Below are 14,990 nucleotides of genomic sequence, written 5' to 3'. Positions count from 1 at the left end.
GGGAATCTAGATGAGTTATAATGTGTTAGGGCAGTGTTTCCTGGTCCTGGGGAATCCAGATAAGTTATAAAGTGTTAGGGCAGTGTTTCCTGGTCCTGGGGAATCTAGATGAGTTATAAAGTGTTAGGGCAGTGTTTCCTGGTCCTGGGGAATCTAGATGAGTTATAATGTGTTAGGGCAGTGTTTCCTGGTCCTGGGGAATCTAGATGAGTTATAAAGTGTTAGGGCAGTGTTTCCTAGTCCTGGTCCTGGGGAATCCAGATAAGTTATAAAGTGTTAGGGCAGTGTTTCCCAGTCCTGGGGAATCTAGATGAGTTATAAAGTGTTAGGGCAGTGTTTCCTGGTCCTGGGGAATCTAGATGAGTTATAAAGTGTTAGGGCAGTGTTTCCTGGTCCTGGTCCTGGGGAATCTAGATGAGTTATAAAGTGTTAGGGCAGTGTTTCCTAGTCCTGGTCCTGGGGAATCCAGATAAGTTATAAAGTGTTAGGGCAGTGTTTCCTGGTCCTGGGGAATCCAGATGAGTTATAAAGTGTTAGGGCAGTGTTTCCCAGTCCTGGGGAATCCAGATGAGTTATAAAGTGTTAGGGCAGTGTTTCCCAGTCCTGGGGAATCCAGATAAGTTATAAAGTGTTAGGGCAGTGTTTCCCAGTCCTGGTCCTGGGGAATCAAGATGAGTTATAAAGTGTTAGGGCAGTGTTTTCCAGTCCTGGTCCTGGGGAATCCAGATGAGTTATAAAGTGTTAGGGCAGTGTTTCCCAGTCCTGGGGAATCCAGATAAGTTATAAAGTGTTAGGGCAGTGTTTCCCAGTTCTGGTCCTGGGGAATCCAGATGAGTTGTAAAGTGTTAGGGCAGTGTTTCCTGGTCCTGGGGAATCTAGATGAGTTATAACGTGTTAGGGCAGTGTTTCCCAGTCCTGGGAATCCAGATAAGTTATAAAGTAGGGCAGTGTTTCCTGGTCCTGGGGAATCCAGATAAGTTATAAAGTGTTAGGGCAGTGTTTCCTGGTCCTGGGGAATCTAGATAAGTTATAAAGTGTTAGGGCAGTGTTTCCTGGTCCTGGGGAATCTAGATAAGTTATAAAGTGTTAGGGCAGTGTTTCCTGGTCCTGGGAATCTAGATAAGTTATAAAGTGTTAGGGCAGTGTTTCCTGGTCCTGGGGAATCTAGATTATAGTTATAATCTAGATGTTATAAAGTGTTAGGCAGTGTTTCCTGGTCCTGGGGAATCTAGATGAGTTATAAAGTGTTAGGGCAGTGTTTCCTGGTCCTGGGGAATCTAGATAAGTTATAAAGTGTTAGGGCAGTGTTTCCTGGTCCTGGGGAATCTAGATAGTTATAAAGTGTTAGGGCAGTGTTTCCTGGTCCTGGGGAATCTAGATGAGTTATAAAGTGTTAGGGCAGTGTTTCCTGGTCCTGGGGAATCTAGATGAGTTATAATGTGTTAGGGCAGTGTTTCCTGGTCCTGGGGAATCCAGATAAGTTATAAAGTGTTAGGGCAGTGTTTCCTGGTCCTGGGGAATCTAGATGAGTTATAAAGTGTTAGGGCAGTGTTTCCTGGTCCTGGGGAATCTAGATGAGTTATAAAGTGTTAGGGCAGTGTTTCCTGGTCCTGGGGAATCTAGATGAGTTATAAAGTGTTAGGGCAGTGTTTCCTAGTCCTGGTCCTGGGGAATCCAGATAAGTTATAAAGTGTTAGGGCAGTGTTTCCCAGTCCTGGGGAATCTAGATGAGTTATAAAGTGTTAGGGCAGTGTTTCCTGGTCCTGGGGAATCTAGATAAGTTATAAAGTGTTAGGGCAGTGTTTCCTGGTCCTGGGGAATCTAGATGAGTTATAAAGTGTTAGGGCAGTGTTTCCTGGGTCCTGGGGAATCTAGATAAGTTATAAAGTGTTAGGGCAGTGTTTCCTGGTCCTGGGGAATCTAGATGAGTTATAATGTGTTAGGGCAGTGTTTCCTGGTCCTGGGGAATCCAGATAAGTTATAAAGTGTTAGGGCAGTGTTTCCTGGTCCTGGGGAATCTAGATGAGTTATAAAGTGTTAGGGCAGTGTTTCCTGTCCTGGGGAATCCAGATGAGTTATAAAGTGTTAGGGCAGTGTTTCCTGGTCCTGGGGAATCTAGATAAGTTATAAAGTGTTAGGGCAGTGTTTCCTAGTCCTGGGGAATCCAGATAAGTTATAAAGTGTTAGGGCAGTGTTTCCCAGTCCTGGGGAATCTAGATGAGTTATAAAGTGTTAGGGCAGTGTTTCCTGGTCCTGGGGAATCTAGATGAGTTATAAAGTGTTAGGGCAGTGTTTCCTCCTGGTCCTGGGGAATCTAGATGAGTTATAAAGTGTTAGGGCAGTGTTTCCAGTCCTGGTCCTGGGGAATCCAGATGAGTTATAAAGTGTTAGGGCAGTGTTTCCCAGTCCTGGTCCTGGGGAATCAAGATGAGTTATAAAGTGTTAGGGCAGTGTTTTCCAGTCCTGGTCCTGGGGAATCCAGATGAGTTATAAAGTGTTAGGGCAGTGTTTCCTGGTCCTGGGGAATCCAGATAAGTTATAAAGTGTTAGGGCAGTGTTTCCCTGTCCTGGGGAATCCAGATAAGTTATAAAGTGTTAGGGCAGTGTTTCCTGGTCCTGGGGAATCTAGATAAGTTATAAAGTGTTAGGGCAGTGTTTCCCAGTCCTGGGGAATCCAGATAAGTTATAAAGTGTTAGGGCAGTGTTTCCTGGTCCTGGGGAATCCAGATAAGTTATAAAGTGTTAGGGCAGTGTTTCCTGGTCCTGGGGAATCTAGATAAGTTATAAAGTGTTAGGGCAGTGTTTCCTGGTCCTGGGGAATCTAGATAAGTTATAAAGTGTTAGGGCAGTGTTTCCTGGTCCTGGGGAATCTAGATAAGTTATAAAGTGTTAGGGCAGTGTTTCCTGGTCCTGGGGAATCTAGATAAGTTATAAAGTGTTAGGGCAGTGTTTCCTGGTCCTGGGGAATCTAGATAAGTTATAAAGTGTTAGGGCAGTGTTTCCTGGTCCTGGGGAATCTAGATGAGTTATAATGTGTTAGGGCAGTGTTTCCTGGTCCTGGTCCTGGGGAATCCAGATAAGTTATAAAGTGTTAGGGCAGTGTTTCCCAGTCCTGGGGAATCTAGATGAGTTATAAAGTGTTAGGGCAGTGTTTCCTGGTCCTGGGGAATCTAGATGAGTTATAAAGTGTTAGGGCAGTGTTTCCTGGTCCTGGTCCTGGGGAATCTAGATGAGTTATAAAGTGTTAGGGCAGTGTTTCCTAGTCCTGGTCCTGGGGAATCCAGATAAGTTATAAAGTGTTAGGGCAGTGTTTCCTGGTCCTGGGGAATCCAGATGAGTTATAATGTGTTAGGGCAGTGTTTCCTAGTCCTGGGGAATCCAGATAAGTTATAAAGTGTTAGGGCAGTGTTTCCTAGTCCTGGGGAATCCAGATAAGTTATAAAGTGTTAGGGCAGTGTTTCCTGGTCCTGGGGAATCCAGATAAGTTATAAAGTGTTAGGGCAGTGTTTCCTAGTCCTGGTCCTGGGGAATCCAGATAAGTTATAAAGTGTTAGGGCAGTGTTTCCTGGTCCTGGGGAATCTAGATGAGTTATAATGTGTTAGGGCAGTGTTTCCTAGTCCTGGCAACCTCTTTTTCCCAGTCTCTGATAAGTTATAATCTGTTAGGGCAGTGTTTCCTGGTCTCAGGTTGTGGTCTGAATCTAGATAGAAATTAATAGAAGTAAAGTGTTAGGGCAGTGTTTCAGCTTCCCTTTCCTGGTTATAGAGTTCTCCTTAGGGCAGGTTTCCTGGTCCTGGGTGATAGATAGTTATAAAACACCTTAGGGCAGTGTTTCCTGGTCCTGGGGAATCTAGATGAGTTATAAAGTGTTAGGGCAGTGTTTCCTGGTCCTGGGAATCTAGATGAGTTATAATGTGTTAGGGCAGTGTTTCCTGGTCCTGGGGAATCTAGATGAGTTATAAAGTGTTAGGAAAGTGTTTCCTAAACCTGGTCCTGGGAATCCAGATAAGTTATAAAGTGTTAGGGCAGTGTTTCCCAGTCCTGGGGAATCTAGATGAGTTATAAAGTGTTAGGGCAGTGTTTCCTGGTCCTGGGGAATCTAGATGAGTTATAAAGTGTTAGGGCAGTGTTTCCTGGTCCTGGTCCTGGGGAATCTAGATGAGTTATAAAGTGTTAGGGCAGTGTTTCCTAGTCCTGGTCCTGGGGAATCCAGATAAGTTATAAAGTGTTAGGGCAGTGTTTCCTGGTCCTGGGGAATCCAGATGAGTTATAAAGTGTTAGGGCAGTGTTTCCCAGTCCTGGGGAATCCAGATGAGTTATAAAGTGTTAGGGCAGTGTTTCCCAGTCCTGGGGAATCCAGATAAGTTATAAAGTGTTAGGGCAGTGTTTCCCAGTCCTGGTCCTGGGGAATCAAGATGAGTTATAAAGTGTTAGGGCAGTGTTTTCCATACCCACTACCACCATACCCACTACCATACCTGGTCCTGGGGAATCCAGATGAGTTATAAAGTGTTAGGGCAGTGTTTCCCAGTCCTGGGGAATCCAGATAAGTTATAAAGTGTTAGGGCAGTGTTTCCCAGTTCTGGTCCTGGGGAATCCAGATGAGTTGTAAAGTGTTAGGGCAGTGTTTCCTGGTCCTGGGGAATCTAGATGAGTTATAACGTGTTAGGGCAGTGTTTCCCAGTCCTGGGGAATCCAGATAAGTTATAAAGTGTTAGGGCAGTGTTTCCTGGTCCTGGGGAATCCAGATAATACCCCTAAATGTTAGGGCAGTGTTTCCTGGTCCTGGGGAATCCAGATAAGTTATAAAGTGTTAGGGCAGTGTTTCCTGGTCCTGGGGAATCTAGATAAGTTATAAAGTGTTAGGGCAGTGTTTCCTGGTCCTGGGGAATCTAGATAAGTTATAAAGTGTTAGGGCAGTGTTTCCTGGTCCTGGGGAATCTAGATGAGTTATAATGTGTTAGGGCAGTGTTTCCTGGTCCTGGGGAATCCAGATAAGTTATAAAGTGTTACCAGTGTTTCCTGGTCCTGGGGAATCTAGATGAGTTATAAAGTGTTAGGGCAGTGTTTCCTGGTCCTGGGAATCTAGATGAGTTATAATGTGTTAGGGCAGTGTTTCCTGGTCCTGGGAATCTAGATGAGTTATAAAGTGTTAGGGCAGTGTTTCCCAGTCCTGGTCCTGGGAATCCAGATAAGTTATAAAGTGTTAGGGCAGTGTTTCCCAGTCCTGGGAATCTAGATGAGTTATAAAGTGTTAGGGCAGTGTTTCCTGGTCCTGGGGAATCTAGATGAGTTATAAAGTGTTAGGGCAGTGTTTCCTGGTCCTGGTCCTGGGGAATCTAGATGAGTTATAAAGTGTTAGGGCAGTGTTTCCAGTCCTGGTCCTGGGAATCCAGATAAGTTATAAAGTGTTAGGGCAGTGTTTCCTGGTCCTGGGGAATCCAGATGAGTTATAATGTGTTAGGGCAGTGTTTCCTAGTCCTGGGAATCCAGATAAGTTATAAAGTGTTACCCAGTGTTTCCTAGTCCTGGGAATCCAGATAAGTTATAAAGTGTTAGGGCAGTGTTTCCTGGTCCTGGGGAATCATAGATACCATAAAGTGTTAGGGCAGTGTTTCCTACCTGGTCCTGGGGAATCCAGATAAGTTATAAAGTGTTACCATAGTGTTTCCTGGTCCTGGGGAATCCCCTAGATAAGTTATAAAGTGTTAGGGCAGTGTTTCCCAGTCCCCATACCCCCACTAATACCCACTAGATAAGTTATAAAGTGTTACCCAGTGTTTCCCACTCCCATATTCCAGATAAGTTATAATGTGTTAGGGCAGTGTTTCCTGGTCCTGGGGAATCTAGATAAGTTATAAAGTGTTAGGGCAGTGTTTCCCACTGGTCATACCCCATAATCTAGATAAGTTATAAAGTGTTAGGGCAGTGTTTCCTGGTCCTGGGGAATCTAGATAAGTTATAAAGTGTTAGGGCAGTGTTTCCTGGTCCTGGGAATCTAGATGAGTTATAATGTGTTAGGGCAGTGTTTCACTGGTCCTGGGGCAATCCAGATAAGTTATAAAGTGTTAACAGTGTTTCCTTCACATGAATCTAGATGAGTTATAAAGTGTTAGGGAGTCCTTCCTGGTCCTGGGGAATCTAGATCCTTTCATGTTTAGGGCATGTTTCCTTCATCTGGGGAATCTACATGACTCCTAAAGTGTCATCTTTCACATGACTCCTCCCCTTCATCTTTCACATGAGTTATAAAGTGTTAGGGCAGTGTTTCCCAGTCCTCCCCTAGATCTTATAACCTGACTCCTCCCCTTCATCTTTCCTGGTCCTGGGGAATCTATCTTATAAAGTGTTAGGGCAGTGTTTCCTGGTCCTCCCCTTCTAGATGAGTTATAAAGTGTTCCCCTTCATCTTTAACCTGACTCCTGGTCCTGGGGAATCCAGATAAGTTATAAATGTTAGGGCAGTGTTTCCTGGTCCTGGGAATCCAGATGAGTTATAATGTGTTAGGGCAGTGTTTCCTAGTCCTTTAATCCAGATAAGTTATAAAGTGTTAGGGCAGTGTTTCCCCTTCATCTGGGGAATCCAGATAAGTTATAAAGTGTTAGGGCAGTGTTTCCTGGTCCTGGGGAATCCAGATAAGTTATAAAGTGTTAGGGCAGTGTTTCCTGGTCCTGGGGAATCCAGATAAGTTATAAAGTGTTAGGGCAGTGTTTCCTGGTCCTGGGGAATCTAGATGAGTTATAATGTGTTAGGGCAGTGTTTCCTAGTCCTGGCAACCTCTTTCTTCCCCTGTCTCTGTCTCTCTCTGTCTGTCTCTCTGTCTCTCTCAGGTTGTGAAGCTGAAACAGATAGAACATACTCTGAATGAGAAGCGTATTCTGACGGCTGTCAGCTTCCCTTTCCTGGTACAAGTAGAGTTCTCCTTCAAGGTACACACTCTCTGTGTGTGTGTATACCGAACATTAAGAACACCTTCCTAATATTGACTTGCACTCCTCCCCCCTTTCCCCCTCAGAACAGCCTCAATGTGTCGGGGTATAGACTCTACAAGGTGTTGAAAGCGTTCCACAGGGATGCTGGCCCATGTTGACTCCAATTCTTTCCACAGTTGGCAAGTCGGCTGGAAGTCCTTTGGGTGGTTAAACATTCTTTATACACACGGGAAACTGTTGAGCGTTAAAAACCCAGCAGCGTTGCAGTTCTTGACACAACGGTGCACCCGTCACCCACTACCATACCCACTACCATACCCACTACCATACCCCCTACCATACCCACTACCATTCCCACTACCATACCCCCTACCATACCCACTACCATACCCCCTACCATACCCACTACCATACCCACTACCATACCCACCTACCATACCCACTACCATACCCCTATCCATACCCACTACCACTAACCACTACCATACCCCTACCATACCCCTACCATACCCACTACCATACCCACTACCATACCCCTACCATACCCCTACCATACCCACTACTGTACCCACTAATATACCCACTACCGTACCCCATAACCACTACCGTACCCCTACCATACCCCCTACCATACCCACTACCGTACCCCCATAACCACTACCATACCCCTACCATACCCACTACTGTACCCACTAATATACCCACTACTCGATCCCAGAACCACTACCGTACCCCTACCATACCCACTACCAGTCCCTACCATACCCACTACCATACTCCCTACCATACCCACTACTGTACCCACTAATATACCCACTCACCTCCCCATAACCACTACCGGTCCCTACCATACCCCCTACCATACCCACTACCACCCACTACTGTACCCACTAAAAACCACTACCGACTACCCACTCCAAATTCACTCCATTAATTTTGTTGTTTAAAAAGACAAACTCCACTACCTTTGTGACCCACTACTGTTTGGTTTTGAAGCACCCTTACCATACCATACCCACTACCATACCCACTACCATAGCCCCTACCATACCCACTACCGTACCCCATTCCCACTACCATACCCACTACCATACCCACTACTGTACCCACTACCATACCCCCTACCGTTCCCCAAACCACTACCATACCCCCTACCATATCCAAACCATAAACCCTACCATACCCACTAATCCAGCCCTACCATACCCCTCAAATACCCCTACCATACCCCTACCAACCCCTATACCCAGTACCATACCCCTACCAAACCCCTACCATTTTCCACTACCATACCCCCTACCATACCCACTACCATACCCACTATAAAATAAATGCCATACCCACTACTATACCCCATTCCATACCCCTACTGTTACCCACAAATGGTCCTTTTGTTCACTACTGTAAGTCCACTTTATATACCCCCACCATAGTACTACTATTTGACCTTCATACCCACTACTATACCCCTCCATACCCACTACTGAATCCCAAATACCATACCCACTAAACTTGGTCCACTACAAACAACGTTCCTAATCATACCTCCTACCATATCAGGTACTACCATAAAACTACCATATTAAATACCAGAGATAATTACCCCCTACCGCGTGCCCCCCGGACCGTACCCACTACCGTTCCCCTACAGACCCACTACCGTACCCACTAATAGCACCCAAATATACCCCCTACCATACCCATCTTCACCAACCCCAAATACCCACTACCATACCCACTGAATGGTGTTTTGTTCACTACCATCCCCCTTTATATCCCAAACCACTACCATACCCACTACCATACCCACTACCATTCCCACTACCATTCCCCCTACCATACCCCTACCATACCCACTACCATACCCACTACCATGCCCAACTACCATACCCCTACCATACCACCTACCATACCCACTACCGTACCCCTACTGTAAACTAATCAATCCTACTTACCCATGGAATAAACCCCCTACCATACCCACTACCGTACCCACTACAGTACACACTACCATACCCACTACCATACCCACTACCATACCCCATAACCACTACCATACCCCCTACCATACCCACTACATCTAACACCCCCTACCATACTCACTACCATACCCCTACCATACCCACTACCATACCCCATAACCACGAATAAAAATCCTAACCACTAGCATACCCCATAACCACTACCATACCCCCTACCATAACCACTTCTGTTATACCATACCCACTACCATACCCCATAACCACTACCATACCCCATAACCACTACCATACCCCCTACCATACCCCATAACCACTACCATACCCCATAACCAACTTTTGACCTCCCCATTCACCCTCAGAATGGCACACATACACAACCCATGTCTCAAAGCTTAACACTCCTTCTTTCACATGACTCCTCCCCTTCATCTTTCACATGACTCCTCCCCTTCTTCTTTCACATGACTCCTCCCCTTCATCTTTCACATGACTCCTCCCCTTCATCTTTCACATGACTCCTCCCCTTCATCTTTCACATGACTCCTCCCCTTCATCTTTCACATGACTCCTCTCCTTCTTCTTTCACATGACTCCTCCCCTTCATCTTTAACCTGACTCCTCCCCTTCATCTTTCACATGACTCCTCCCCTTCATCTTTAACCTGACCCCTCCCCTTCATCTTTAACCTGACTCCTCCCCTTCATCTTTAACCAAAAGACTCCTCCCCTCATCTTTAACCTGACTCCTCCCCTTCATCTTTAACCTGACTCCTCCCCTTCATCTTTCACATGACTCCTCCCCTTCATCTTTAACCTGACCCCTCCCCTTCATCTTTAACCTGACTCCTCCCCTTCATCTTTAACCTGACTCCTCCCCTTCATCTTTAACCTGACTCCTCCCCTTCATCTTTCACATGACTCCTCCCCTTCATCTTTAACCTGACTCCTCCCCTTCATCTTTAACCTGACTCCTTCCCTTCATCTACACTGATTGAAGTGGATTTAACAGGTGACATCAATAAGGGATCATAGCTTTCACCTGGATTCACCTGGTCAGTATGTCATGGACAGAGCAGGTGTTCTTAATGTTTTGTACACTCAGTGTACTTCTGTGTGTGTGTGCGTGTGAGTGTGTGCGTGTGCGTGTGTGTGTGTCAGTAACAGATCCTGTCTGTTCTGCAGGACAACACTAACCTGTACATGGTGATGGAGTATGTACCTGGTGGAGAGATGTTCTCTCATCTACGACGAATCGGCAGGTTCAGGTACGTCTTCACAGCAGAGGTGAGCAGTCTGAAATCCCACTCAACGCTCACGGAGCGGTCTGGCACTCAACTCCTCGCTCACGGAGCAGTCTGGCACTCAGCTCCTCGATCACGGAGCGGTCTGGCACTCAGCTCCTCGATCACGGAGCGGTCTGGCACTCAGCTCCTCGATCACGGAGCGGTCTGGCACTCAACTCCTCGCTCACGGAGCGGTCTGGCACTCAACTCCTCGCTCACGGAGCGGTCTGGCACTCAACTCCTCGCTCACGGAGCGGTCTGGCACTCAGCTCCTCGATCACGGAGCGGTCTGGCACTCAACTCCTCGCTCACGGAGCGGTCTGGCACTCAACTCCTCGCTCACGGAGCAGTCTGGCGCTCAACTCCTCGATCACGGAGCGGTCTGGCACTCAACTCCTCGCTCACGGAGCAGTCTGGCGCTCAACTCCTCGATCACGGAGCGGTCTGGCGCTCAACTCCTCGCTCACGGAGCAGTCTGGCGCTCAACTCCTCGATCACAGAGCGGTCTGGCGCTTAACTCCTCGATCATAGAGCGGTCTGGCACTCAACTCCTCGATCATAGAGCAGTCTGGCACTCAACTCCTCGATCATAGAGCGGGCTGGCGCTCAACTCCTCGATCATAGAGCAGTCTGGCGCTCAACTCCTCGATCATAGAGCAGTCTGGCGCTCAACTCCTCGATCATAGAGCAGTCTGGCGCTCAACTCCTCGCTCACGGAGCAGTCTGGCGCTCAACTCCTCGATCACAGAGCAGTCTGGCGCTCAACTTCTCGCTCACGGAGCAGTCTGGCGCTCACCTCCTCGATCATGGAGCAGTCTGGCGCTCAACTCCTCGATCATAGAGCAGTCTGGCGCTCAACTCCTCGATCATAGAGCGGTCTGGCGCTCAACTCCTCGCTCACGGTGTGGTCTGGCACTCAACGTTCTTTCCCTCGCTAAAAATCACTCACACGACTACCACTCCAAATTCACTCCATTAATTTTGTTGTTTAAAAAGACAAACTCCTCATCTACCTTTGTGACTTTGTACTGTTTGGTTTTGAAGCAGGCTGTCTTAATTGGGCTAGGCGTGTCTCAAGCGACCCGCCTCGACAACATTGGCAGAAATGGCAGAGCGCCAAATTCAAACGACAGAAATTGTAATATTAAACCTTCATGAAAATACAAGTGTCATACATAATTTAAAAGATAAACTTCTTGTTAATCCAGCCGTATTGTCAGATCTCAAAAAGGCTTTACGGCGAAAGCACACCATGCAATTATCTGAGGACAGCGCCCCGCATACAAAAGCATTAAAAACATTTTCCAACCAAGCAGATGCATCGCGAAAGTCAGAAATAGAGATAAAATAAATCCCTTACCTTTGAAGATCTTCATCTGGTTGCATTCACAAGGGTCCTTGTTACATAACAAATGGTCCTTTTGTTCAATAAAGTCCTTCTTTATATCCCCCAAAAAGTAAGTTTATTTGACGCGTTTCATTCAATAGTCCACCGGTTTCCCTTCGTTCAAAATGCATACAAAATGAATCCCAAATGTTACCAATAAACTTGGTCCAAACATGTCAAACAACGTTCCTAATCAATCCTCAGGTACCTTAATATGTAAATAAACGATCAAATTTAAGACAGAAAATAGTATATTAAATACCAGAGATAATTAACCAAGTGCGTGCCCTCACCGGAGCGCGTCACAATCATTTTTCAACCAAGCAGATGCATCACGAAAGTCAGAAATAGCAATAAAATAAATCGCTTACCTTTGAAGATCTTCATCTTTTTGCAATCTCAAATGTCCCAGCTACACAATGAATGGTTGTTTTGTTCGATAAAGTCCTTCTTTATATCCCAAAAATGTCAGTTTATTTGGCGCGTTTGATTCAGAAATACACCTGTTCCAACTCGCCCAACATGCCTACAAAGGAATGTAAAAAGTAACCTGTAAACTTGGTCCAAACATTTCAAACAACGTTTCTAATCCAACCTCAGGTACCCTAATATGTAAATAATCAATCAAACTTAAGATGGAATAAACTGTTTCCAATACCGGAGAAAAACAACGAGGAGCTTGCTCTCATTCACGCGCACCAAAATACTAGAGTCCTTCTGAGTGACACTTAGAAAGAGTACCAATACTTCTTCATAAATTAAAAAAAAAAACATCTAACAATTTCTAAATACTGTTGACATCTAGTGGAAGCTATAGGAACTGCAATCTGGGTCCTAATAATTTGGCTTTCCTATAGAAAAGCATTGGAGAGTCGAATGACCTCAACAACAAAAAAATCCTGGATGGATTGTCCTCGGGTTTTCCTGCCAAATCAGTTCTGTTATACTCACAGACATTATTTGAACAGTTTTAGAACATTTAGAGTGTTTTCTATCCAATACTACATATGCATATGTAACGGATGTGAAACGGCTAGCTAGTCAGCGGTGGTGTGCGCTAAATAGCGTTTCAATCGGTGACGTCACTTGCTCTGAGACCTTGAAGTAGTTGTTCCCATTGGCGCGGCGTTTGTGGAACGATGGGTAATGATGCTTCGTGGGTGACTATTCTTGATGTGTGCAGAGGGTCCCTGGTTCGCGCCCGGGTATGGGCGCGGGGACGGTCTAAAGTTATACTGTTACACATATCCTAGCTTCTGAGCCTGAGTAACAGGCCAGTTTACTTTGGGCACCTCAGTCATCCGAACTTCAGAATACTGCCCCCTATCCCTAAAAAGCTAAGAAGCTTCAACATTTCAACAACCTGTCATATGCTATTGAACCAGGAACTAGCTGATGATATGCTGCTGCTGTGTTAAAAACAAAAGTATTTTTCTCTCATTCATTGACGATCAGATACTTCAGTTGGTTCTGTTGTCTTCACATTTATCAGTTGATAGACAACTTAACACTGTTACACACTTCGACTTTTTTTAACAATAGCCTACATATACATCTCCTGTAGACATCTCCTGTAAACATCTCCTGTAAACATATCCTGTAGACATCTCGTGTAAACATCTCCTGTAAACATATCCTGTAGACATCTCCTGTAGACATCTCCTGTAGACATCTCCTGTAAACATCTCATGATACAAAGACATCTCCTGTAGCTAGCTAAGAAGAAATTGATAAGATTAGACAAATCCTGTAAACATTTACTATAATGAAATCTCATGAAATGACATCTCCTGTAGACATCTCATGCTCCATCTCCGGAAGTTCCGACATCTCCTGTAAACATCTCCTGTAGACATCTCCTGTAGACATCTCCTGTAAACATCTCCTGTAGACATCTCATGTAGACATCTCCTGTAGACATCTCCTGTAGACATCTCCTGTAAACATCTCCTGTAGACATCTCCTGTAAATAACTCCTGTAGACATCTCCTGTAAACATCTCCTGTGCTGCTGCATGGATTCATTGGTTGTCTTACTGTCTGTTACACAGGCTATGACCTATTTCTTGGTTGACTCATATCAACATCTGTGCATGTGGGGTAGGCTAAAGAAATACAACAGAATAGGCCTCATTAAAAGAGCAGTGATGATGGAAATGCTAAATGCTAAAGTGCTGGGTAGAGCAAATGACTAGAGCTGGTGGCTGAGAGGCGGACATTTTTAAATCTGCTCCTCGCTCCAGTCAAATTACTCACGCTCCGCTCCTCGCTCCACTACAGCTCCACTCCACTCACATCCTCTGCTACACACACTCTCTCTCTCTCTCTCTCTCACACACACCACACACACACACACACACACACACACACACACACACACACACACACACACACACACACACACACACACACACACACACACATATGCTACTGGATTGGGCTCGATTGTAGATTCTATCCAAATTCCATGTAAAAGAATCAAATCAAGTTGATCCTCCTTTATTGTGTTCTACTGTATTTTATTTAGTTACTGTAGTACTGTCATGTATTCTACTGTATTCTATTTAGTTACTGTAGTACTGTCATGTATTCTACTGTATTCTATTTAGTTACTGTTGTACTGTCATCTATTCTACTGTATTTTATTTAGTTACTGTAGTACTGTCATCTATTCTACTGTATTCTATTTAGTTACTGTAGTACTGTCATGTATTCTACTGTATTCTATTTAGTTACTGTAGTACTGTCATGTATTCTACTGTATTCTATTTAGTTACTGTTGTACTGTCATCTATTCTACTGTATTCTATTTAGTTACTGTTGTACTGTCATCTATTCTACTGTATTCTATTTAGTTACTGTTGTACTGTCATCTATTCTACTGTATTCTATTTAGTTACTGTTGTACTGTCATCTATTCTACTGTATTCTATTTAGTTACTGTAGTACTGTCATGTATTCTACTGTATTCTATTTAGTTACTGTTGTACTGTCATCTATTCTACTGTATTCTATTTAGTTACTGTTGTACTGTCATCTATTCTACTGTATTCTATTTAGTTACTGTTGTACTGTCATCTATTCTACTGTATTCTATTTAGTTACTGTTGTACTGTCATCTATTCTACTGTATTCTATTTAGTTACTGTAGTACTGTCATCTATTCTATTTAGTTACTGTAGTACTGTCATCTATTCCACTGTATTCTATTTAGTTACTGTTGTACTGTCATCTATTCTACTGTATTCTATTTAGTTACTGTAGTACTGTCATCTATTCTACTGTATTCTATTTAGTTACTGTAGTACTGTCATGTATTCTACTGTATTCTATTTAGTTACTGTAGTACTGTCATCTATTCCACTGTATTCTATTTAGTTACTGTAGTACTGTCATCTATTCTACTG

At 44.6% G+C, this 14,990-nt stretch overlaps 1 protein-coding gene across 2 annotated transcripts in view; it reads left to right on the top strand.

The window, feature by feature from the left end:
• The window catches only part of LOC135560040 (cAMP-dependent protein kinase catalytic subunit alpha-like), a 57,173-nt gene that overhangs the window by 4,684 nt on the left and 37,499 nt on the right, over positions 1 to 14,990 (top strand). The window contains exons 4-5 of one of the 2 annotated variants that reach the window (XM_065001053.1): positions 6,832 to 6,930; positions 10,097 to 10,179. In XM_065001053.1, the coding sequence (XP_064857125.1) occupies positions 6,832 to 6,930; positions 10,097 to 10,179 (182 nt within the window). The remainder of the gene's footprint in view (positions 1 to 6,831; positions 6,931 to 10,096; positions 10,180 to 14,990) is intronic. The other variant, XM_065001054.1, reaches the window with a different exon arrangement.

This window comes from Oncorhynchus nerka, linkage group LG15 (assembly GCF_034236695.1).
Source record: "Oncorhynchus nerka isolate Pitt River linkage group LG15, Oner_Uvic_2.0, whole genome shotgun sequence".
Classification (NCBI taxonomy): domain Eukaryota; kingdom Metazoa; phylum Chordata; class Actinopteri; order Salmoniformes; family Salmonidae; genus Oncorhynchus; species Oncorhynchus nerka.
Note: the sequence above shows the minus strand (reverse complement) of the source record. Positions and strands in the feature narration are given on the sequence as shown.